General features: G+C 44.4%; 2 protein-coding genes across 18 annotated transcripts; both read left to right on the plus strand.

The window, feature by feature from the left end:
• The first annotated feature begins 225 nt into the window (after positions 1 to 225).
• Positions 226 to 6584, plus strand: LOC123149517 (ribonuclease 3-like protein 2). Of its 7 annotated transcripts, none has more exons than XR_006474730.1 (8): positions 226 to 1022; positions 1412 to 1579; positions 1877 to 2250; positions 2940 to 3101; positions 4764 to 4876; positions 5474 to 5584; positions 6131 to 6190; positions 6266 to 6584. XR_006474730.1 is itself a non-coding variant. In XM_044569183.1 (5 exons), exons 1-5 carry the CDS (start codon positions 264 to 266, stop codon positions 3286 to 3288), a joined length of 1479 nt encoding a protein of 492 aa, XP_044425118.1. In that variant the 5' UTR covers positions 226 to 263; the 3' UTR covers positions 3289 to 3787. The 7 variants fall into 7 exon arrangements, 2 of the variants coding, with proteins under 2 accessions (XP_044425118.1, XP_044425119.1); XR_006474728.1 differs by having other exon boundaries at positions 5498 to 5584; XR_006474731.1 differs by lacking the exon at positions 6131 to 6190.
• Positions 6585 to 16991: 10407 nt separating this feature from the next.
• LOC123149519 (uncharacterized) lies at positions 16992 to 23538 on the plus strand. 11 transcript variants are annotated; one of them, XR_006474739.1, is made up of 8 exons: positions 16996 to 17510; positions 17805 to 17901; positions 18043 to 19321; positions 21705 to 21795; positions 22081 to 22215; positions 22451 to 22508; positions 22720 to 22800; positions 22935 to 23150. XR_006474739.1 is itself a non-coding variant. In XM_044569187.1 (6 exons), the coding sequence occupies exons 2-6, from the start codon at positions 17885 to 17887 to the stop codon at positions 22977 to 22979; spliced, it is 387 nt and encodes a 128-aa protein (XP_044425122.1). In that variant the 5' UTR covers positions 16992 to 17510; positions 17805 to 17884; the 3' UTR covers positions 22980 to 23150. The 11 variants fall into 11 exon arrangements, 2 of the variants coding, with proteins under 2 accessions (XP_044425122.1, XP_044425123.1); XR_006474736.1 differs by lacking the exon at positions 22720 to 22800; XR_006474737.1 differs by lacking the exon at positions 22081 to 22215 and having other exon boundaries at positions 16997 to 17510.
• Positions 23539 to 24738: the final 1200 nt, after the last annotated feature.

A 24738-nucleotide genomic window follows, 5' to 3' on the forward strand; every position in this document is an offset into this window, starting at 1 on the left:
GCAGCCCGGCGCTTGACGAAGCGCCCGTTCGCTTCTCTCTCCCTCTTTCTCTCCCGTCCAGATGTGATTTGGCTGACGTGGAAGGGCTTATAGCCAGCTGAGTCAGCCTTATTATACTTGCTCTCAAGCGAGGGGTGGGTATTTTCTTGAGGGGCGGGGCCGCGGGGGAACGCGAGAGCGGCGCCAGCGCTAATTAAGAGTGGGTAAAACATGATTGGTGCTAAACATCCAAGGCATGTGAAACGTAGGATTCAATTTTCTGGATGGATGAGATTGTGTGGTTCTCCGCCTTTCGTGTTTTTATAGAGGCAGGCCCGCAACGCCCACGCGCAAAAGAATTTCAGGCGAACAGCCCAATCCCCTTTCCTCACCCCTCGCTAGGTTTCCTCCACGCCGCCGCCGGTCCCTTGTGCGCAGCTCCCTCCGCCGGTGCCTCCTCCTCCGCTGCTCCTCCCGTTGCCGTGACCCGCCCCCGCCCCCGCCCCGGTCTCCAGCAGCAGCAACAGGCCCGCCCGGCACTCTACTCCGGCGGACGCCGCCAAACTCTCTTCTCCAAAATTTCATCTCCCCCCTCCCGATCTAGCCAGACGGTCACGCGCACCGGCACGCCAGGGATGATGGAGCCCGCCTCCCGCAAGCGCCGCGCCTCGTCGCCTCCGCCGTCGGGCCCCGTCACGCTGCCGCCGCCCGGCTTCGTGGCGGACAGGGAGGAGGCGGCGGCCCGCGTGGAGCGGCTTCTCCGGTACCAGTTCAACAACCGCTCCCTGCTCGAGGAGGCGCTCACCCACCAGTCCTTCGCCGGTGGCGCCGCGGCCTCCTACCAGAGGCTCGAGTTCGTCGGGGACGCGGCGCTCGGCCTCGCCTTCTCCACCTTCCTCTACCTCACCAACCCCACCGTCGGCCCCGGCGCGCTCTCCACGCTCCGGGCCGCCAACATCTCCACCGAGAAGCTGGCCCGCGTCGCCGTGCGCCACGACCTCTACCCGCTGCTCCGACGCAACTGCCCTCGCCTCGATCTCTTGGTATGTGCCGCGTAAGCGTCCTGAGTTAGAAGCCATAGATCTGCGGGCTCTGTTTTTATATATAGATGTTGTATTAAATCATCCACTTTTTACTGTCCGCTCGAGCGGTTCGATGGGCTTAATTTGAGTGTAAAACATAGAGCTAAACATCTACCTATAGCAGCTCACGCCACATCTTAGCTTTGATTTAGTGATGCAAGAATAAGTTTAGTACTGTATTTATCAATGCTGAAACTGGAATTGGTAAGTACTCCCGCCGCTCCATTCGGGTTCATAAGGCATAATGCATTTCAATTGTTAAGTGATTGATGTTATCTCTTGGAGATGTGGATATTAGATGAACTGTTTTTGGCTACCATTGTGATGTTACTGGGTACACCTTTCTGCAGGTAGGACAGTTTATCCAGTCAGTGAAACAAGAGTTAGAGGATGACCTTGGCACTACGCCCTATGGTGGCACTGTATTTAAGGCTCCCAAGGTGCTTGCTGATATAGTTGAGGCCATTGCCGCTGCTGTCTATGTGGATTGCAACTTTGATCTTGAGAAGCTCTGGAAGGTGTGTAATCCATCTTTCATGTTATTTCCCATTCATTAATATGTTGATCTGAGGTTTCCAGAAAATAACTTAACTACTAATTCTAGTCATAATACGCTGATAAAAATCTATGTAATTTTCCATGAAGAATCGAATGATTTCATTTTGGTATGACCAATCCAAGATAGCTTTACCAATAATATTTGTGAAAGTTAAAAAAATGGACCTCTGCTCTCTAAAACGACATATTTGTTTACGGAGAGAGTAGTTCACTAGAATAATGGGTGGTGAATAATGATATCACTGTTAATTATGTAGGTAACAAGGTTCCTCTTTGAGCCCATTGTCACGGCAGAAACAATAGACGAGCAACCCGTGTCTACGTTGCATGAACTGTGCCAGAAACATGGGAAAGATATAAAATTCAAGACTTGGCAGAAGGGTGGAACTGCGGTTGTAAATGTATTTGTTGGTGGGGCACTTGTTGGGATGGGCTCCTCAGAGCAGATGGTAATCGCTAAGCTCAATGCCACAAGGGATGCATTAAGCAAGCTTCTTGGTGGAGGCAATCAGCAAGTGTTGACAACCGGAGTTGGCCATGGATTGGGGGTTGAGGTTGGAGAGCTTAGGGAATGCAAGCAGAAGCTTATTGAGCAGTGCAGCAGGAAGCATTGGCCAAAACCCATCTTTAAGTAAGATTCTTGACTACTCTGTTAGTTTTTAGTTTTATATATCCTGTTCACTAGTTAAACTTTTCCTGCAATGCTCCTCAGATGAGGCATCTCTTTCCCACACCTACACTACAATTGTTTGTTGATCATATATTTGTTCTGGGCATCTTTAGAACCGTTTCACTGCTGCACATTTTATTTCGTTTCTTTATTGTAATTTCACCTTTGTTCCCATTTATCTTAGGGTAGTAACTTTTGGTCATTTCTGCTAAACAACCTTACTAGGTAAATAGAACTTTGACCTCAGTAGGTGTGGAACAGACTTGTCAGACCATCACTCAGATGCAGTATGGAAACCACTAGTTTGGTTTGATTGCCAAACACTATAGCATTACCCCCCCCCCCCCCCCCCCACACACACACACACATAGTTCTTAATTCAAAATTTATTTAGTTATATCTTCTCTGTTACCAAAAAAAGGAATTTCTGAATAACAAATTTAAAGAAGTATAAAAGTGGAAAACAAAAGTAACTATTCAGATTAAACTTGTTTTGTTTCTCGTAAGTCCCGATTTGCTGGGAATTCAAGCTTCAGATTGCAAAGAGTAATGCCATACTCCATAAACTAAAAAAACTATCTGCTAATGCCGTTGGGGAAGCTTTCATGTTGATTTAATGCTCAAAGTTACTTTATTGTTTTTTTTTTCAGGTTAGAGAAGACAGATGGGCCGGCACATGATAGGACATTTGTTTACTCGGTTCAGGTAGAAACCCAAGGTGGTATTTGGTTAACTTTAGGTGAACCGATGTCAAGAGTAAAGGATGCGGAGAATTCTGGCGCGCAGAAGATGTTGGAACATCTATTGAAATTGTGAGATCCCTATATTGTCCTTTGCAAAGAACATATTTCTATTTCTATCCCTTTGTGAACCTTAGGCTGAGGTTGTGTCTAGCAAAAATAAAAAGAATACAAAATATATTACATCCCTTGACAAAAATGATGATTCAAATTTTTATATGAATGTTCCTTTGCCGGAGTTAGGGATCCATGCACTTGAATACTGATGCTACATCCTGGTGGCGACTACTAGGAAGGAGATCCTAGAAGCCCGCATTGTGGTGGTGACTATTAGCTTGTAGGTGGGATATGAGCTCAAGAGAATATAAGGAAACAGTGATGAAGGGAGAGCCAAAGAGGTGAATGAGGATGAAGAAGATGCACCGGGATTTTCTGATGCGGGTTCATCCTGCCCACGCCGATGAAATCATATAGTTTGAAAAAGCGCTACCATGAGATTTTCGTCGCAAAAAAAGCAGTGGGACAGAAGTTAGCTTTCCTATTTATCTATTCACTCCGATGGTCGAGATGCAGATGTATACTCATGGTTAATTCGCCATACTTTTTAAAGCCATGCACATCGGCGTAGAATTCAGTGTGAACTGAAAATTTGTTTATAAACTTGAAATAGCATGTCCATCTCGATAGTAACGACACGGGCTTCTTTTACATAAATATCATGTAGAAAATTGTAAGGATGAGACATAAATTTCCACGTACATAAAATAAAAACAGAAAGTAACTATGAATAAATAAGTTGAACTAACAAACTATACATATACTATGATTAGGAGATGGTATAATATTTGCCACAACCATGGGACTGATAGCTATAAAAATTAAATATATTTTTTGGAGAGCTTAGATCGAAAGAACCTCATCCGAACAAATGTTTTTTTACATTGGTATAGATTTGCTTATCTTGTCTGTTTAAGAAATTCTCTGGTTTGTGGTTGTTGAATGGTGGTTTTTCAACAGTTGCTTTATAAACACTCCAGGAAAATGTTAGATGACGGGATTTTCTTCTGTTAACAAACAGCGAAATTGGCAACCCGAGTTATCACAACCCACTCAGGTCATTTTCGATTCAGTGATTCACACAATAACAAGCAAAATCTAGGCCTTGGTTCGTGGTCAATGAACTATGTCGTGACGAGCTATGTTTTTGATATATGGAAACATAGCCACACTTTAGGACAGTAAAACTGAGCAGCTTTCCAACCATGTAATGCCTTGCGCGTTTCTGGCCATCCATTTTTTGTGACTTGGGCAACCTTGAGTCCTTGACCGTTAGTCTGTTGTCTACTCCGGCTTTCACAATTTGAAGCCCTATGGTAAAGTAGGATAGGGATTGGGAGAGGGAGAGGGAGAGGGAGAGGGAGATGTAGGCCGATACCATGGCTGTTCGGCTGAACACAACTGCTCTGCTGGGATTTGAAGAAGCAATCATTCTTCAATTTCTCTACGGGCATTCATGGCAGGTGATGTGGCCATCCTTCCACTGCCTCGGTACATGTACGTGTACTTATGCCCCTACCACTTTTCACTAAATCTTTCCACTCCGGCAACACAACATCCATCAGCATGGTGCTTGGCTAGGTTCCCCTATATTTTTTTCCCCGTTCATGTACAATTCCTTCTTACACCAAACAATTACATTATCCTGATATCCTCTCAATCCCAAATTTTGTGCAGGTGATGTTCATACTGGTTGTGGTCAATTTATTTGGGAGATCTTGGAGGCTGGTACTCCCATTTTCTTACTTCGGAAATTCTTCAACTGATAATTTCGGATGGCCTCTGGACAGGTAATTACTTCAAGTGTACTGCCAGATCTTATCCTTCCTTGTTTTACCATCGATGTTTTTACAGCGCATGATTGCTTAGATTATATATTTTGTTGACCCCTGGATGGGAGACGAATCTGTGTGCTTGTCATTATTTAGTATAATTTCAGATTATAATGAATTTGTCTGTGCTTGGTATTGTCGAAGCAGATTTCTTGGACTTCTCATTAGAAGTACATAATTAGAATTTAAAGTCTTGGATTCAGTCATAGTCAAGTGTGTCTGGTCAACTTGAATGATTCTTGGCATAAGCTATGCTTAGCTAAAGGGGGTGTTTACTGTTTACTTTATGTATTTATTTAGTTCTATTTTACGGAATGGCCACATGAGATATTCCTGGAAATTTATATTGGTGTGAATTGGTTATGTGGTATCTGTATACACAAGTTGTGCATACATGGTGTTGTTTTTGTACTACAAAGGAGAAAGTTGATCACCTATTTTTTTTATGGCGGCAACCTAATATGGCGGTCAATTTTGGAAATAAGAAATACTGCTTCTCTTGAAAAGACATCTTTTATCTTCCTAATCAGTTTTGTGTTCCCTACTTTGCTATAGATTTGTTTTTGGTCCCTATTGCAGAATAGTGGAGGGGGAGCAGGCTCTGGAAGCTCATGTATTTGGTTCGGGTTAAAGTTTTGAGCATCCGAGAGGTTGAGAAGCTGCTACGTACGTGCTAATTAGCTCATGCTGTGTGCTGATTAACCTGATGCGTTTTAGATGTTAAGCTTTTGCTGTGGCCCAAGCTTATCTTTGAGCTTTCTGCTTTTGCATGACTTTAAAATCTTGGTGGAGGCTACTCCTATTGATAAATTAGTGGGAATTTAGGTTTATCTGGCGTTCCAAAAGTATGTCCTCAATGCATAAATTTAATTTTTGAGTGAATGATTGCTATATCGACACACATGCATAATTTTTACTTATGATGACTTCCCTTCTGTCCATGCTTACCCTGTATACAACCTTCTGTCCATGCTTACGCTGTATACAAATACAATTATGTTAACGGCTTAGGTATCCCCATAAATATTGTTTTCTTCTGTCCATAATATTTATTTTCTCATGATTTTATTTCATTGTTGGTATGATCCCTAGCATTTTATATGGCGGTCCTCAATGAATTTTCTTGAGGATATTTTATAACCGAGCTCATTTAACTTTTTTTCTTTTCTGATTTGATGTCTTGTCCTTCTATTCTTCTTCCTTCATGATCAGGTCTATTTGGAAAGCCTGATTACTGATGTATTACTTGAAGGCAAAGAAGTCTTTAAGAATGTAATTCATGTATATATTTGCACTAATAACCTCTCAAACTGTGGAATATAATAATAAATGTCTGAAATTTTGCAGAAATAGTGATTTTTCACTGAGATGGTTAAAACACCATGCACAAATGATAGAGCATAAATGAGCCTCAGGTAAACCTGTCCGGTCTGGCACGTCAAGGACACTTGTATACCAGCTTCCCACCATCGTAGTTATCGCCAACAATATGAAGTGGTAAACTTTCTATCTCATTTATCTGCTTTCCTTAATAGTTTTCGCACAAAATTTTGAATTGTGATAACTCATTATCACAATTCGTCATTCTTGTTTACGCGATTGGGTAGTGGCTATTTTCTTCCTTGTGACAGCTAATCAAGCTCAGGGATATAATTGCGATTCATTATCTTTTTTGTTCCAACCACTTTTACGAAATCTGACATGACAAAATAACCGTGACATTATGCATCACTTGTAATTTTAGGCCCAATAGATGCACAAAAATGGTAGATCGCAGCAATTATTTTCGAGGACTGGTTTTTATGGTCTCTAGGCGATTGAAAAGGAATATAAGTCTACATCCATTTTACTTTTGGAAGAGGCAATTGAAAAGGCATAGTTTGTGCCGTTGTACATCCCAGCCTTTCCTTCCGAAGGCCCGGTCCAATACACGGATATTTCATTGCTAACAAAAGAAACATTGCTTCACAAATTAGGATTACCTGGGAGCTTGCTGCTCGTCTTTAATTCCATGAAGTCCGAAATTACTTCCCATGCTCGCCACCACGCTCGCCCCCGGTGTTTGCTCCTGATCATCCTCTACCGCTGCTTCCCATGCTAACTCTGGGCCACCCAAAGCTTCTTGCTACCTGAAACTATTTCATGCTCGCCACCAAACTCGCACTGGCGTTTGCTCCTGACCATCCTCTGTTGCTTGCTATATGGGCCGCCAAAGCTTCTCGCTGCCTGTGCTCGCTGACTGATTAGATTCTGCTGCCCATGCTCTCCCTGTTGGAGCCGATACTACTTCATCTGGCTGCATTGGGAACCGGACACTATATGAAGCAAATTCTCCAAGCTTGGGGAGCAAATTTTGGCCAGCAATGTCGAATCGAATGCTGATGCAGAAACAAGGAGTTGGGGAAAAATATATGTTTTTGTTTGCAGGTTTGCTATTTTAAGTCGAGCGGCAAATTATTTCAGTTCAGTTGATTCACACTATCAAGTTCATCCATTGATGTACTTACATCTCCACAGATCTGCAACAACAATAATTGAAGTATAATAAAACTGTCTTGATGACTCATTTATAAAGATATCATTATTCATCACATCTTTCCACACAAACGTCAGAGCCTGAAAAGTAATTACCAATCTTCATATTGAAGTAGTCTTTGCTTATTAAGCACCAAACTATTTTTGACACATTTACCACAGTTTAAGTTGCTGCACATGGCCCTGATAGCAGACCCAGTTTTTAATGTGGGTATCACCAATATATACCATTCACACCCGTTATGAAATGCAGCGTCCAGGTAATTAGTGTTGTAAGGCTACCTTTAGGAGAGATATTTTTGGTTGTACTGCTAAAACTAAGCGGCGTGCCATCCAGGTAGAAAAAATATACCTGATGCACACTTGTGGGAATTAATTCATAAAACCTTCAATCAAGATGAGTATCTATTGAATCCCACAGCGAAGCAAAGCGTGGGCATGTGACTAGTTTGTTCCATTTTGCTTGTGAAGTAGTATTGAATCCAACCTGAGCTGAAAGTTCTTCTGTATCATCTGATTATTACCTGTCTTGCTTGCGGAGAGTCGATCGATGGATTAAGAAGCCTCATCCTTGGAACTCCAAGATGAAGAAGGTGGCACTGAAATGTAACAGTTGTGATGAGCATTTGCAAGATTAGGGTGGCGCATGCCTGAGATTAAGAAGCTATTTTGCTGAGACAGTGAGATGGCCCCTAATTATTTTCTTCTTCTTCTTGAGATGATGGCTCCTAATTAGCAGCTAGCTACAGATATGCGCAAAGGAGACAGGGAAAGAAAGGTACATGTTGATGAAGATGCTGCTGAAATTTGACAGTTGTGATGAGCATTTGCTACATATTAAGAATCTTTGTCGCTGTGACGGCATGTTTGTTGATGGACGGATGGATACCATTTCTATATATCGTGTGTGACATTCCCATGTCATTATGAATCCATTATGGTACTTTTATTGTACTGAAATTATAGTCTCTTGAGGTGTGGTTGATCCAAATACATGAGTGAAAAATCTTAGTACATAATTATATATCCGTGTCTACAAGTTTTCTTATATCGGATATAGTTGGCGTGCAAGACAAGTGCACAATAATTGTAGCAGTATGTTCTACATCAAATCAAATACTCCCTTTGCAAACATTTGTAAGATGTTTTAGATCACTAAAGTACTACTGTCTTATAAAGTTTACAGAGGTAGTATGTTACAAGCGTATACTTTTCTGAACTAATACGTATCGATCTTCATAGAATTCCAGGTTAAATTGGAAAACCATTTCCTCGCAAAAATAATAATTTGAAAACCATTGTTTGGGAACTTGAGATAGCGTGCCCATTCTGAGTATAAGTGTATAACACTGAACTTCATTGCATAAATATGACATAAAAAAGAAACTTGGTTAGCAAGGAAAATACAGTTTTCACCTATGACCCTATGAAATTAATTTCGTAAATATATCACGTAAAAAGTATTTTTGTACGCACGGAAAATACAGTTTTCAAACTGGCGCTGTAGTAGTTTTTTCTTTAGAAAAAATAGCACAACGGACAGCCCGTATGGGCCGAAAGATGGCCCGTTACATATTCTTACCTTTCAAGGCCCGTTGTGGCAGCACAAAAGATCTCTCACCTCCACATAACAACATTCCCATCCATCCATCACATCAGATTGAGGGTTTCCGCCGCCGGCCTCCTCTTTTCTTTTTCCAATGGAGAGCAGCAAGAAAATCGAATCGAGTTTGCCGGAGTTCCCCGCCCACCTCTTGGAGCGGATATTCCATTTGGTGGGCGGCTGCGTCTACTGGGTCTTGCCGATGAATAAGACTCCATTGCTGACCTCCCACCTGGAGAATGGAGCCAACAAGATATAGCTATTGTGGATGCAGGGGAAGGCAGGCTTGGGATGTTCCGTGCAGGTTATGAAAATGCAAGTGGTGAATCTTATCTCTGTTATTCCATTTGGCAAAACAAAGGCGAGAGTTCCGGCGACTGGCAGATGGAGAAAATGTCACTAGGTTCTGAGTATCGGTATAATATCGAAGGTGGAACAGAAAACTACTTGATCCTACTAAGGATAGAAGCTCAGAGCATCTCCAGCCGTTGGCCCCCCACGCCTAAAAATCGCCTCCTGAGGGTGAGCCGGCGCAAAAATTGAGTCTGGGAGCGAGTTGGTCCCTAGCCGCCGGTCCCAGGGCTTCCCCCAGGCGCGTTTGAAAATAAAATTTGTATAGCAAAACACGATAAATTTTGGCGAAGTTCGGCGAAACACAATAAACTTCGGCAAATTTGGGCATATATTAGACATGTTCGCCGGTTTTCGTTACATAGCAAAATAGATAATAACTAAACTAAAAGAGAAACTGGCTGAACGTCGAGTAGTCGCCGTCGTTGCCGCCATCGTCGCCGCTGTCGTCGGACTTCTCCTCCTTGACGTAGCCGTCCCTGGTGGACCCCTGACCGGCGTCGCCAACGTGGGCTGGTGGCGGTGGCGCGTCGTCGTCGTCGCTGTCGCAGATGACGACGACCCCGCCTTTGTCGCGGCCGCGTCGGCGCTCCGCGAAGCGGCACAGGGCGGCGCACTGGCGCTCCTTCGCCTTCTCCAGGCGCTCCTTCTCCATCGCTATGGAGTCCCTGCGCGCCCATTCCAGGGCCGCGTCGTCGTCGTCGAGTTCCGTCTTCACCGGCGCGAGCCCCGGCTCCGTCTTTGGCTTGACGAAGCACGGAGGAGGAGCCGACGAGGAGGCGCGCCGGCCGCCCTCGTTGATGACGATACCGGCGCGGCGAGTGCGCCGGCCGAGCGGCGTCTCCGCCGCGGGCTTGGCCTTGACGCCGAGCAGGGCCGGAGCACCGGAGGAGTGAGAGGAAGAGCGCGAGGAGGAAGAAGAGGAGGAGGACCCAAACCTCCTTGGCGCCCATGGCCCGAGGCGTCGGTGGTGCAGCGGGGCGGCCGCCCTCGCCGGGTACGCCAACAGCGGGTTGTTGCCGCCCTCGAGGTGCGTCAGCACGCCCTCGAGTGTGCGGCCGGGGACGCCCCACCACAGGTGGCACCCCTCGCTGTTCTTCTGGCCGCCGACCACCGGCGCGTCGTTGGTGGACGCCAACCGCTGCCGCTGGCGGCGCTCGAAGTACGCCGCCCAAGCCGCGTGGTTGTCAGCGGCGTACTGCGGGAGGGAGAGCTGGGCGTCAGTGAGGGAGGCGCGGACGACCTCGACCTCCTCGGCGAAGTAATTTGGCTTGGCAACGGCGTCGGGCAACGGGGGAACGGGCACTCCCCCGTTGCTGAGCCTCCACCCCGTCGGCTCGGCGCGCATGTCCGGCGGCGCCGGGATGTTCGCCTGGAACAGGAGCCAGGACTCCTATTCGCGCAGCGAACGACGGCCGAAGCCGTTGGCCGCCGCCTCGTCTCCGGGGAAACGTTCTGCCATGGCGACGGGCTCGGGAGAGGTAGAGAGGGAGAGGGAGGGGCTGGGCGGCGGCGCTTGGGAGAGGTAGAGGGAGGGGCTGGGCGGCGGCGAGGGGCGGGGCTGGTGTGGGCACAGACGAGTAAGGCCACCGGCTATATAGCCGCGCCGCGCCCGTGTGAACGCGTGCGAGGGAGGGGAGGCGTCGGCTCGCCGTCCCGTGACGCGCCGCCCGTGAGGAATCAATGGCAAGGCTGACCGGCGGCAGCCTTGCCATTGATTCCCCGCGGGAACCGAGGCCGTTGGGGGAAGACGAGGCGCCGTGTCGCTGACGCGGCTGGTCCGCGGCTTTTTCGCGCCAAAACAGCTCGCCCCGGCGCTCCCGGACGCCCCCAGCGCGTTGGGTTCGGCCTGGGTCCGCCGGCGCTGTTTTCGGCTTAGGCCGGCGAAAATCGGGCTCATGGGACGCGACTGGGCCGTTTTTTTGGCGACGGCGCGAGAAAATCGCCTGGGGAGGCTTTCCTGGGGCGCGGCTGGAGATGCTCTCAGAAGTACTTTTCGTTAATAACCCCACCAATCGTGGAATTTTTCAAACTGGATGTCAAGACAATGCAGGTTGAGAGGATTTGTGCTGAATCTCACGGGTTCTCTGGTTCTAAAGCGTTCATATATACCAACTTTCCACCGTCATTGTTGTCTTTACCGACAGTATGAAGCGGTAAACTATCTATTGCATCCATGTTAGGTCCATCCGTTCATGGTTATCTCCCAGCTTGTCTAATGCCTAATAGTTCAATACTGCACTTGGTTGTTCTTGTTTGCATCATTTAGTAGGGGTTATTTATCTTGTGCTAGGAACATAATTGTGATGCGCTGTCTTGTTTGTTTGTTTGTTTGTTCAAATTGTTGTTTTTAGAGAATCAGATAGGAGAAAAGATCTTTCACATAGCTTATGTTCAACTATTATTTTCAAGCAATATTTCATGGTCAAGGTATAGAAAGATTGATAGATACAGTTTCACCTTTTGAGTATTTCACTCACCTCAGGAAAATTCATTCCATTCAAGCATGGCTACTCTTGTCTCTGTTTCTTGAGAAATAAATAAGCAATGAGGCAGGAAAAGTGTTCTTTTGGTCATGTTCACATATATGATTTTATCTTCATTGTTGTTTCAAAATAAATATGATTAACTTATACAGTCACAAATAAGAGCCCAACTCACTGCTCATGTATCTTGTTCCCAAAAGCTGTTTTATTTGAATCAGCCTCATAAGATCTGTTATAGGCGGGGTGCTGTTTTTCCTTTCCTTTTAAAGATAGTTGGAACATTTCACCCGCCTCTTCATGAGTCTCTCATGCCAATGCATGCCAAATATAAGCATTAATCTCTGTGTTGTGCGGTCAGTTAACATGCCAAAAAATCCCTGCAGCCGACAGTTGGGGGCCCTGCCACGAACTTACCAGTAAAACGATGATGTCTCATTATCTTCTCCCATCTCCACAACAATTGCAGCCTCCGTTTTATCTCTCCCATATCCACCCCAATAATCAGAGCCAGCGCTAAATCGGGCAACGAGGCCTGCGACGCAGGAGGCCGGCAACGCCACAGCCTGCTGTGGCCGAGACTGGGCCATGTCGGAGATGACACGGGTGGCGGTGAGGCGCGGGCAAAAAGAGACGTAAGGGTGGGTTAGGAGGCGATGCTGCCACATGTGATTGCGTGAAGCCCCTCCCCCTAGATACAAACCCGGGAGGTCTTAGAGGGACGGCCGGGGCAGCGGTAGTTGAGGCAGCGTGAGGCGGCGTGCCAGCGACGCTGCCCGCAGGGTGAGAAATGACAAAATGAATCCCCTTTTGCAAAGTTTAGCCAAAAATGACACACCTCCCAAACTTATACCTAATCTAACCCTTTTAGTTAATGCCAAGCTCAAATGCATTGAACTTGCCTATGTGGCTATATGTCAGTGCCATGTATCTCAGCATTGAAGAAAAATTAGTGTTTTCCGATCGAAATGGGTGTCACGAGAATAACGCCATGGTCTGTGGCATGGAGCTTTTAGAGCTCAACGGCATAGTCCATGGAGTTGACCCTCTCTCAAAATTGCACCATCATTTTTGCCACTCTCATGGGGTCAACGCCATGGACTGTGTCGTTGACCTCTAATAGCTCAAATGCCATGGTTTCTGGCGTTGACATTTGAATCTTGACGCTAAGTATTTTCCAACACGGAGGTGTGTGGTGCTGACATAGCCAAGGTCAACACGAAGAAAAGGGTTAGGTTTGGTTGAAGTTTTGGAGGTGGTTCGTGTTTTGCTGGACTTCAAGAAAAGGGACAATTTTGTTAATTCTCATGGCCGTGGGCAGCTGAAGACTGTGGTTGTTCCAAGGCTGGCCGGCTTGTCATCGACGGTGGGCACGGCGGCAGTCTTGGTGAGTGGAGTCGAGTGGTGGCGGTGGCCCCCCTTTCTTCCTCATGCATGTTCAGGCCGCAAGTTGACTGATGAACATGACTGGTGCAAATCAACCATTGGGGAGCTCTGCTGCGGCCGACCGTGAACTAGCTGTTCTCTAATCTCTCTAGGACAGTAGAAGGCACACAGTTTGTTGATTGTGGCTGCCAAGACCCCCTTAATTATTTTTCCTTGTGTGGCGTAAGTTTGAAGTTTTCTCTTTGGAGACTGAAAACTACGATTGAAGTTCGTTCAGCTCATTTGTTTATGTTTAGTTGCATCTGCCTGACTGTTATTACAGCTTGTGTTTCAAGTTACGGCGCTAAACAGATAAAAGTGAGTGTTTGTAGTTCGTTACATGTGTCAGATTCAGCTAGGAACAATATTGCCAGTGGGACACAAATGCTATTCTGCTTTTGCCTGTAATACTATATGCTGTAGCTCCCTGTAAAAAGAATGTTTGCAGTTAGTTACACATATCAAATTCAGTTCAGAGCAACATTGCTAGTGGGACAAATGAGCATTTACAGATAGTAGTTGCATACTTCAAATTCAGTTGAGAAACAATATTACCGGTGGTACACCAATGCTGTTCTGCTTCTGCCTGTTCAATACTATAAACCCCTATAATCTGTTCCAAATTCAGTTGAGAAACAATATTGTCGGTGGTACACTAATTCTGTTCTACTTCTGCATGTGTTTTTTTTTCTGTGTGTATACTATGCCCCCTATGATTTTGTCCATTTTGCTCATACGTAAACTATTGAATCTGCAAAATCTGAGCTGAAAGTCCTTCTGTATCGGCTGATTAATTCTTGTCTTGCTTGCACAGAGTCAATTGATGGAGCCATAGCCAGTCATATGAACATCATTGTCCTCACAACTCCGGGCGGTTGCTATTTCGGTTGCTCATACTTCTATTTCGGCAGCATCGTCTTGCCTGCAAGAGGACACGTTTTAATCTACAGTGCACTCACAGCCCAGTGCGTGTGGCTCATTACTAGGTTGTTCTTCCTGTGTGTATGTAACATCGATCGTGTGGCTACTGGAATTCAATCAACAGCTTTGGTCAGCGTTTGCGAGATCAGGGTGCCAGCATGGCTACTTACAGTTTAAGAAGCTTTGTTTGCAATGACAGTGAGAGGTTTCTATTTTTTTTCTTTTCTTTCCCTGGCTGTTTCTACTTTTTTGTTCTCCCCTCATGCCAGCGTGACTCACAAAAATGAGACGAGGCTTGGTGTTCGCCGGTTTACTGTCTGTTTGTAGTTTGGTTGTTGTTGTTCAGTTCAGTTTATGAAGCTTTGCTCGCAACCACAGTGAGAGGGGTTTCCGTTTTTCTTTTCTGTGGCTGTTTCTGTTTCTTTTGGTAGTTTGGTTGTTGTAGTTCAGTTCTGTGGTAGCCAACAGGTTGTGTTGCAGCCAAACCCAAACCCTGGCCTGGATGTTGCCCAGGATCATACATTCGTCTTGTTTGTTTCAGCAACTTCAGAAATGGATTTGAAAGCGATGCTCCTTTTATCAAAAAAGAAAGAAATGAAATGACAGTTGGTGGGTTGTGAGTTGTTACAGGGGTCGCTGGTGCCTAGTTAACCGGCCTTATCTCTGTTCTGTATTTCCTGTAGCATTGTTGTACACATGGACATGGTGCTGACGACTTGAGGTGGGGCACCAAGAAAGTGCAGGTTAACCAATGTGATTACTCCCAAGGTGCCGGAATTAAAGCAAGATTTTTCTTTAACCTCAAAAATGACCTCTTTATTCATTAGATAATAATGTTACATCGTTCACCATGATAGGTACCGGAACTTCAACTCGCGCCTGACGCCCCCGCCGGTGGTCGCCATCGCCTGAACTGAATCGTAGTAGCAACTAGCAACCGCTTTTTTCTTACTTCTGTAGGTTCTGTCTCTCTGATTTTGTAAGCAAGGTACCATACTAGTAGTAAGTAGTAGCATAGGTAGTTTGTGAGTATTTGACAAAAAACTATCATATTAGGGGTTGTCGTCTCACAAAACTACCATATTCAAAAAAGTGACTGATAACTATTTAAATTTTATAATTAAAAACTACCACTTTTGAAAAATGGTCAGTTTTAACGATTTAAACGCGTTTATGACAGATGGGGCCCACCCGTCAGGGCTGATGTGGCGACAAAGTCAACTCCATTTGTTTTGACCGTCAAGTTGGCCGTTATGACAAGTGGGGCCCACACGTCATCGTCAACCTTCCTCCTCCTCCTCCCCCCGTCTCTCTCAGGCATTTCAACAAGCACCTTCTGTGCATCTAAGGGAAGGAGAAGACGGAGGCGAGGTCACGTTGGAGGTGGCGAGCGTGCTCACCTTCCCGCTGTTGGACGTGAGGAGCTGCAGCGAGTAGTAGTCTGACACGGCGTGGTACAGCAGGATGGCCGTTCGCCCGACCGCCCCTTGGCCGTCAGGTTCTTGACGTGCTCAACGCCATCGTGCGCGAGCTGTAGGCGTGCGACGGCGGCGTGCTGCCGCTGGCCGAGGACCTCCTCCTCGCGCCCCGGTGACGAAAGCAGCATGCAGCGGCGGCGGCCAGATGTTGCAGACGGTAGCTGGCAAGCTTGCACCTGCTCCGAGCGCCCGCGGTCATGAATGTCCGCGCCGCTGGCCAGCGGCGAGGCGCTCGGCCATGAGGACGGAGGGGTTCGTGGAGGCGGAGGCGCTAGACGGAGGAAAGAACGTGTGCGCCGGTGCGCTGCAGCAGGAGGACCAAAGCAGGGGCAGCCGCGAAGAAGCCGGCATGCGGCGGAAGCAACTTGAGGGCTCGCCGGAGTTTCTGTCGAGGCAGGGGCGCCATGGCTGCACAAGCTCGTCTCGCGTGCGAGCAAGGGAGAGGACGGGCGACTCGGGCCCTCCGGCGGTGCGTGGTTTTGGCGCGCGCCTGCGCTGTAGAGGGGGCGGTGTGGCTTGGTCCTGGGGTTAGGGACGGCAGCTGGATGAGCATGCTCGTGTCCGTCGTTGGCCGGAGTTCACATGCTTTCCTCCATACACATAAGATGTTTGTTGAAATACCAAAGAAAGAGAGGAGGAGGAGGAGGAGGAAGAAGGTTGATGTGGGCCCCACTTGTCATAACGGTCAACACTAATGGTCAAAACAAACTTAGTTGACTTTGCCGCCACATCAGCCCTGACGAGTGAGTCCTGCATGTCATAAATGTATTTAAATCGTCTAAACTTGTCATTTTTTAAAAGTGGTAGTTTTTAGTCACAAAATTAATTTTTTTTGATAATTATCAGTCACTTTTTTGAAAATGATAGTTCTGTGGGACGGCAATCCCTAATGTGGTAGCTTTTTGTCAAATACTCGGTAGTTCGTATATGATTCTTTTTCCAGTTTACCAGTCAATGTCCTGGTTGTTCCCCATGTAGCCCAAGTGCATATACAAGAAGAAGAAGCAATTGAACAAACGGTTGTCTTGTAGGAGTACTGGAGTAGTAGATGAACTGTGAACGAAATTTTTCTCCCTAGTCCCTTCCTTTTTTTCTCTCTGAGAGTCTCTATTCCTAATGGAGCAGTTGGTAGTCTCGCTTCCAGGTTTTTTTTCGTCCCACATTCCATGGTTTTTTTTGGTACATCCTCCCACCTTTGACTTATCCACTAGAAACCGAAAAAACCTCCTCCTGAGGCCCCAACCCGCACCCATCCACGTACAAAAAAATAGATCTACGAAGGTTAACCAACGAAGAAAGACCTACGAAGGTTAACCAGCGACGAAAAAACCTAAACCTATCGCCCGCTCCCTCGCGCCCCTGTTGCTCCCTCCTCGATCCCGATCTGGATCGAGGGGACGAGGAGCTCCTGCCTCCCCGACGGCCGGCCTCCTCCTCGCCCCGCCGCTGCATCCGCGCCGCCACGGGCTCTGGAGCCAGGGAAGCCATGGCCTGAGCTCGGCCTCGAGGTCCCCCCGCCGTCTCCTGCAGCTTCTGCCCCGCCGCCTCAACGCCCGAGCTCGCCATCGCACCAACCTCGGCGCCGCGCCGCCGCCGGCTCTGGTCGCCTCCACCTCCGCTCCAGGCAACCCTCGGTCGCCGGCTCGCTGGAGCACGACGGCAGACGATGGATGCCCTGGTTGTGTGCGACGGATGCAGTTCTTACGCGCAAGCTAGGGTTGGAGCCGCCAGCTCTTCATCCTGCCCGCCGGCGGCGAGTCTTCCCGTCCCGCACTGCCGCCTCCCCGTTATCACAGGTATCTCCACCCCTTCCTCTTTCCCCCTCTTCTCTCCTCTCCCTTCTCCCTCCTCCTTCTCTGTTCCCTTCCTCCTCCCACCCCGTTATCTGTTCATGTTGTTGGCACCTGAAGAAGTTGGTGGCATGGTGAAGCCCCTGAGCAAAAAGTTGCAGGAGTCTTTGAAGGAGTTGGAGAAGTCTTCCTTGACAAGATTAGATTAATTTCCCCACTCTGTGATTTGGATTGATTTCTTGAATTTAGCCAAACACCTTTGCTTGTGCTCCTAATTTCCCATCACTCTTTTTGTCACAGCATGGTCAAAACAATGGTGCCTTCACCCTTGCTCGTGCCTCAACCCACATGGTCATCTTTGAGACGTGGTATTCAGTCACATGACAGAGTTCTCTTTGTAAGTGATTAGATGATTTGGAACTCGCTCACTTGATGCACGTTCTGGAAGCTGCATCCACCACTGATTCTTGATATCACTCGTGTGGGACTCTCTGTCATTTACTGATTTGAGTATATGTTGTGGGTTGATGTGTTGCAGATCCTTGAGGTCAGATGCGGCAACTAGCGACATGTGCTGGAACTTCTGGCATCGCTGGCGACGGCATCACCTGCATCGACCTCTCCCTGGTCGCCTTCGAGAGTGTGTGCGGCCGACCATCAAGCTTGTTATGACGCACTTTGAATTTCCGAGCAAGTCGCAGCCTTTTCAGATTCATCAACACAGGTTACATCAGTAGTCAATATGGTTCAGATGCATAATAGTACGTACTTCATTTCCTTTTTGTTGTGTACGGTGACCTACAACATGGATCATATATATCGGTTATCTTTCAGGTTCAGTTTGCTGTGGCGAATTCTTCTTGAATTTGTTGCAGCAAACTTGTGGTCATGTATGGTTTTTAGTTTTGTAAGCATGCATAGTTTAGAAGTTAGAAAGCTCGTTCATGTATTGTTCTAAACTGAAAGTTTAAGTGGCTTTTCCACCCATGGTATTGTGGTGGTCATAATAGCACACCTCACAATTATTATGGCCAGATCTACAAGCACTAAGCGTTGTGTTTTTTAGCCCCCTCTATTTCTCCTGGGCATCAATCTATGCGCAACAAGCTCTTCAGTGCTTGATGACAAATAAAGGTTGGATGTTAGATATTTGCTTGATTTGAATGAGCCATTTTGCTGTCAGCTAAACTGTTAAAAGTCAGATGTAAGATTATGTTTCTTGGCACATGAGTTATTTTTCAGTCAACGCGTGGCGAGTCCACTTCGAACTGATATATGCACTTTTTATTTGAAACTGAACCACCATGGTTTAATTTTATTTTCATTTGGACAAGTTACCCCAAGTATCATCAGTTCATGATGACTGGTTTGGTGTGATGAATTGATCCTGGTGCTGATTTAAGAGTTTTTTATGACGCTGTCTTGTAAGGGAGTAAGGTATGGTATCTATGTGGTTGTTATTTTAGCTCTTACAGATTCCCATATATGACATGCTAATTGTTTTTAGCTCTTGATATAGTTAAACTTTTTTTTTTTGAAACGGAGGCAAAAGATTTGCCTCATCCATTAAATGGGAGGAGAATAGAGTTAAACTTTGGATGCACCAGTGCCTGATGCATATGTTTGTTTACTTGGTTTGAACTCTGAATGATATGTTGTTATCCTGATTGCATGCCTGATGAGTTGGTTCTGCTGGTATTTTGAGGAGGCAAGCTGTGGTTTTACTCCTGGCCCTGAGAAGGGTGAACTAGGCCATAGCGAGGGCGCCTTCAGGAACATCGAGTCAGGGTGCCTCACTTTCTATTTCAGTCTGCGAGGTAATGAAGGCAAAAAAAAGTTTCTACTCGCCCTGTTCTTGCAACTAAACAGAGAAAAACTGTGTGGTTACTGAAGCATTATGGTCTATAGTTACCGAAGCATTGCATTTGTTGAAAAAGTGTTCCTTATACCATGTAAGTAGGGACAATTACTATTTAACTAGGTACAATTAATATTTAACAAGCCACAGTTGATCAAGCAGTCAATGCTTAAATATGCCCGTACTCTGTCGTATCCAGGATGGAGCTTTGCTAGCTTTTGAGTTGGATTCTTTTGACTGCACCTAAATATGACAAGCCGACAGTAAATGAGCTCATTTTAAAAAACTGCAGTTCAAAGGAAATTATTACAATATGTATATCAATTCCAACATTGCTATCTGAAGGATGATTTCAGGACTATTTGTCTCTGATGGCTTTCCCTGTTTGGCTCCCTTTTCTGTGAGTTGACTCTACAGTTCTAGGATCTTCTCTGTAACCATAAATTCACAGCTTAGCAAAAGTATATATATACTTGCTAGACCTTCTCATTACACTCTTTCACTTTTTTGGACTAATACTATCCTGTATAGACCTAATAACAGAAGACATGGGAAATGCTTTCGTAACATAATGTTTTTTTTTGTTAGATGCTCTGTTTATTTAGTGTTGTTGATCCAAAAACTTGAAAGTGTAGAAATGTTCATGCATGGGACTATAGAACCAAGTATTTCTCGATTTGGTGATGCTTAATTCAGAGTTCTTATGCATCAGATTGGAGTGTTAACACAAACCTGTTATTTATTTCACTTCATGTGAGTTAATGCCAAGGCCTTTTTTGTGTCCCCTCTAATCATTGCATTTGTATCTTGATCATTGTATTACGAGAAGCAAAATATTTCTCATGTTTTGCTCAGTGTGTCTACTTATCTTCTTTATTATATTAACTATTTTTTGATGATATTTCACAAGAATGACATTGTTAGATTTAGATTCGTTAGGTTTCAACACATTTGAATATGACAGTTATATATGCCTATGCCTCTGTGCAAGTTTTACCCAATGGTACATCAGTGTTTCACTATGAATGACTTCACTGATTGTTAGGAATATTTCTTATTTCACACTGAAGTGTTTATCAGTATGTTGGAAGAACATCATAGCCAATCAGAGAATACAGGTGTTAGATGTGCTATAATTACTCATATGTTGGCTGTTGATATATGAGCTTTGATGAACCTAGCTTCAGGAAAGTCGTTCTATGCATTCCAATCCAAAAATAACTTCAGAAAATTGATTTTCATTTCTGAACATCATTCCGTTATCGTGGATATTTCCACTCTGTTTCATGTGTGATCAACATTTTAAGTTTGCTATTTCATTACTAACTCCACATAGACAGATAGACTGGTAGATAGTCACTCAGAGTGTTTGATCCTCCTAATCACATCATATCCGTCTCTACCTGCGGCTTTGGACAAAAACGTCCATGCTCACCACAGCTGGTTCCCCCAAGTTCAGCAGTGACCGTATGATACACTAGTACGCAAAAGATATGTGGGATATCATCCCCGTCATCATGCTCTGAATAATTTAAGCAGTTTAAAGAAACCTTGAGTCTGTGAGGCGCAATCAGTCACAGATTTGCCTCGACTCCTCATTGGGAAGGTGTTGCTGCCCCCAGCTTTATATAGGAACATGCAAGTTCTGACATGGACCTGAGAGCTGAGAGCATGCAGTTTCGTCACTCACTCTCTGATGGTTATATTATATCAAACCAATTTGTGTCAAGCATCTCTATGAACAGGGAACATTTTTTTTGGTAGAAATTCCAGATGAACTTGATAAGAGAGCAACATCAGGATTTTATGTTTGGAACTATTGAAATTATTTTGCCTTCTCTACTGATGGCGCAAAGAACATGAAGAATACGAGATATAATAGATAGAGCAATGCATCTTATCACCAAAAGATTACAGAGGACAGTTATCCCACATTTTGGCATGGTGATGTTACCGGACGGTGTTCTTCCATGCTAACTATAATGCACCCACATTTTGTAGCGACAGAGCTAGGACATACTATAAATCTATGATAGATGCAGAAACGTGTTCTTCTATAAGCATGTGCTTGTAACATGGGCATACTAATAATTCCATCATGCTCCCTTCTCTCTCGCTCTTCTTTTGAAATCCCATTATATGAATAATAACATGAAAAGAATGGGCGTTTTCCAGAGCTTGGCCTAATTTAATATGTTCTTATGGTACTACAAAAATGTTAATATGTTACTACAATGTATTTCCAGAAATCTCATTGTTCAATTACTGAATAATACTAATTGCTATCATTTTATTTTTCAGGATACCTCTAATTATTTTTAACGTGATATGTTTCATTGCAGGGTGATACGTATGAAGGAAAAGAGCCAGAGCGGCGCTTGGATAAAAGTCAGTGATGGAATTTGTTTGGCATATGCGGAAATCTTGGTAAAGGTAAGTTCAGTCTTTCACTCGCTCACCATGTTTTTTTGGTCTGCATTATTTTTGTAATCTACATTTCAGGAGTGGCTATAGTCAATGCTTTCATGTACATGATTGGTATGAACTTCTCATCATAGCTTGGACATATCTCTTTTCACACGCGATCTTATTTATTCAAAAAATAAGTTATATACTCTGGGTAATAATTTGATGGTAGGCCATTTCAATAATTCTATTTGTTTCAGGCATTGGTAGATTGTGTTACAACTGAAGAGTTTCTTGTGCTAATACTTGCAGATCTCGACACACCCTGAACAATGAGCACATGTTACCAGCCACATTCCACACAGGATGTGTTCTTTTCAAAACAAAGATACCCTGATACATGATTATTCCTCTTTCAAGTTCTTGATCCTTGAAGATACTTGCTAGGTTTCTAGCTGGTTTTTTGGTAGTATAAGGCTATAAGCTCGATGTATATGGCCTGAATATGATCTGATTCAGAGTACATTGTGTTCTGAAGCTTTTTACTGTATGGTTCTCTCTTGAAAGAATTCAAGCCATTGTTCAATGGGAGAGAATAGTTGTAATCCTCAAATAACTGTCGTACCTATTCATCAGCTGACACGATTGCCACCGAGATCATTATTTTCCTTTTTTTTTTCAGGTTTTCAACATCACGAATTTCATACTTATGGAGTGGAGCTACCAAAATATCTATTGAGGTAAAATCACTATATACATATTGTTTTCCCCACATTGCATCAGGCGACACACATCCGTTGCAAAGAAATAGGCATCACCTGTATGCTTGCTTTTATTCGCTTCTAGACGGAGGGAGTACTACTAGATAGACACATACTTCTTTATGCAATTCTTAATTTATAGAAGCAGAAGAACTGATTATGTGGATTGAATATATAATCCTATGTGTAGGTGCTATCCAAGTGTTGTGATTATTTAGCACACACAACTTGCAGGGAGATAACTCTATACTATGAAGACTTTAAAATACGAGTGCGTGTCGTTGGTGTTTTTGAAACCATCTTCCATCACGTCTAATATTGTTCTATTTCATAATAGTAATTGTTCAGCCTTTGACTGACATATGGATGATTTTTGTAATATATTTCTTCCTTCCATATTACCAGGAAATATGTCGAAGCACAGAATATATTCCATATGCAGTGGACTAACAGAACGACACAACACATAAAAAGAGGAGTATAAGTGGAAACCTTTCTTTCTCTTTAAATTCTTGAGGATGGTAACATTATGATGAAGGTGGAACCATATAGAGATGTGTATTTTTAATTGAGATATTTTCAGGAGTACCTTTGCAAAGCTGATATATCTTTCTTTTACAAGATATGGTTGCACTTGCTTCATCTACATAGGTCGTCTGGAATGCCATGAGGCTGGGATTTGTGTAGGAAATCTTCAAAGCTATTATATTGGTCTCAAGAAACTTGCAATACATCAATGCATTTTTATTTTTATTTTTTGCTGACACCACAGCTACCACCTCTTCACTAAATGACAGAGGTTCCCAGCAGCTGCACATGGAAAGATTGAATGTTATATTCTGTCTACTAATCAATAAGGAGGGAGATCAAAATTACTGCTCTCAAATATTCGCCTGATCATTTGTATGTTTCTACAATTTTCCTGCTTGTTGGAACATGTTTGATGTACTTACACATTAACAAAAATGATCTGTAACATTCATGAAAATATTTGGGTTTGGTCCTCTGCTTTTTTACTGTTTATTTACTCATGAAGATAGCAGATGTCCCTGTTTTTAAATATAGTTATCTGTGCTTCCAGTTGGTAGAGATCAAAGTATTAACTCGCCGATGTAGGGAAATAGAGCTCTTTTATAGACACTACTAGCAGTGGATACAGGGTGAGCCGTTTTGAAATTGTTTCATAGAATAACTCCCGTATAAGGTCTGGTCTTTTGGGTATACAATCCTTTCTTGAGATGAGCATTGGCAGCTCACATAAGTATACAGTAGTATATTTGACAGATGATGATGATCATTGGCAGCTCACATAAGTATACAGTAGCATATTTGACAGATGTGCATTGGCAACTCTTCTAAATCTGTGTTTTACCATTTAACAATGAACTATGTAATTTAATCAATAGACTCACTTCAGTTGCCATGCTAACTGAAAATCTATATGTCAAATGATGTGACTGTCAAGTGGAAGTTACTTATATTTTCTTATGTCACCTGAGAAGTTTCTTTTTAGCAAGCTTATTTAAGTGCAGCCAAAGTGTACTCTATTTTTTAGACGATCTCCATGTTTTCTATTGAGATCAGAGAGCAGCTGAAGTAGTGATGGGACTATACCATTTTTAGGGTTTGAAGGCAAAGCTTCTTACAGAGTTAGTCACATTTGTCAGTTCTGTGAGTAGAAAAAATCTTGATAGCTTGTTGCTTCTGCTCAATGTGCTTGGTGCATAAATTGATTGCTTGCTGCAAATGTTGTTTAGTGTCCTATTTCATGGTAGCTTCGGATGCTATATATTTGGAGATTTTGTTGCCGGTATTTGGAGTGCTAGGAGAGTTTCTAAACTACTGTCACGGCATCATAGATAGGATAGTGAACCAATGTGACATATGTATAACATTTCATGTGAGATTCTTTGCAGCAAACTGCATGAGTGAGCGGTCCATAAGTATCGTGTGAAAGAGAGAGGGCACCATGGCAAAGATGAGGTGAGCGTTATCCGGTTTTAAAGGAGAAGGCCCCAGCGAGAAATCACCTGCTAAGATGGGAAACTGAGCAGTAAGGCAGGAAAGGGAAGTGTGCGTCGTGGGGTGGGGTTTTCGTGTTGGGACCGCATGTTGGGATAATATATGGGTTGGATTTGGGGGCGTCCGGAGTATCCATACGGTTAAATTTTGGGGAGCTCGCTTAATGTCCTAACATGTTCGGATATAT

Source organism: Triticum aestivum, chromosome 7A, assembly GCF_018294505.1.
Source record: "Triticum aestivum cultivar Chinese Spring chromosome 7A, IWGSC CS RefSeq v2.1, whole genome shotgun sequence".
In the NCBI taxonomy this organism is placed as follows: Eukaryota; Viridiplantae; Streptophyta; class Magnoliopsida; order Poales; family Poaceae; genus Triticum; species Triticum aestivum.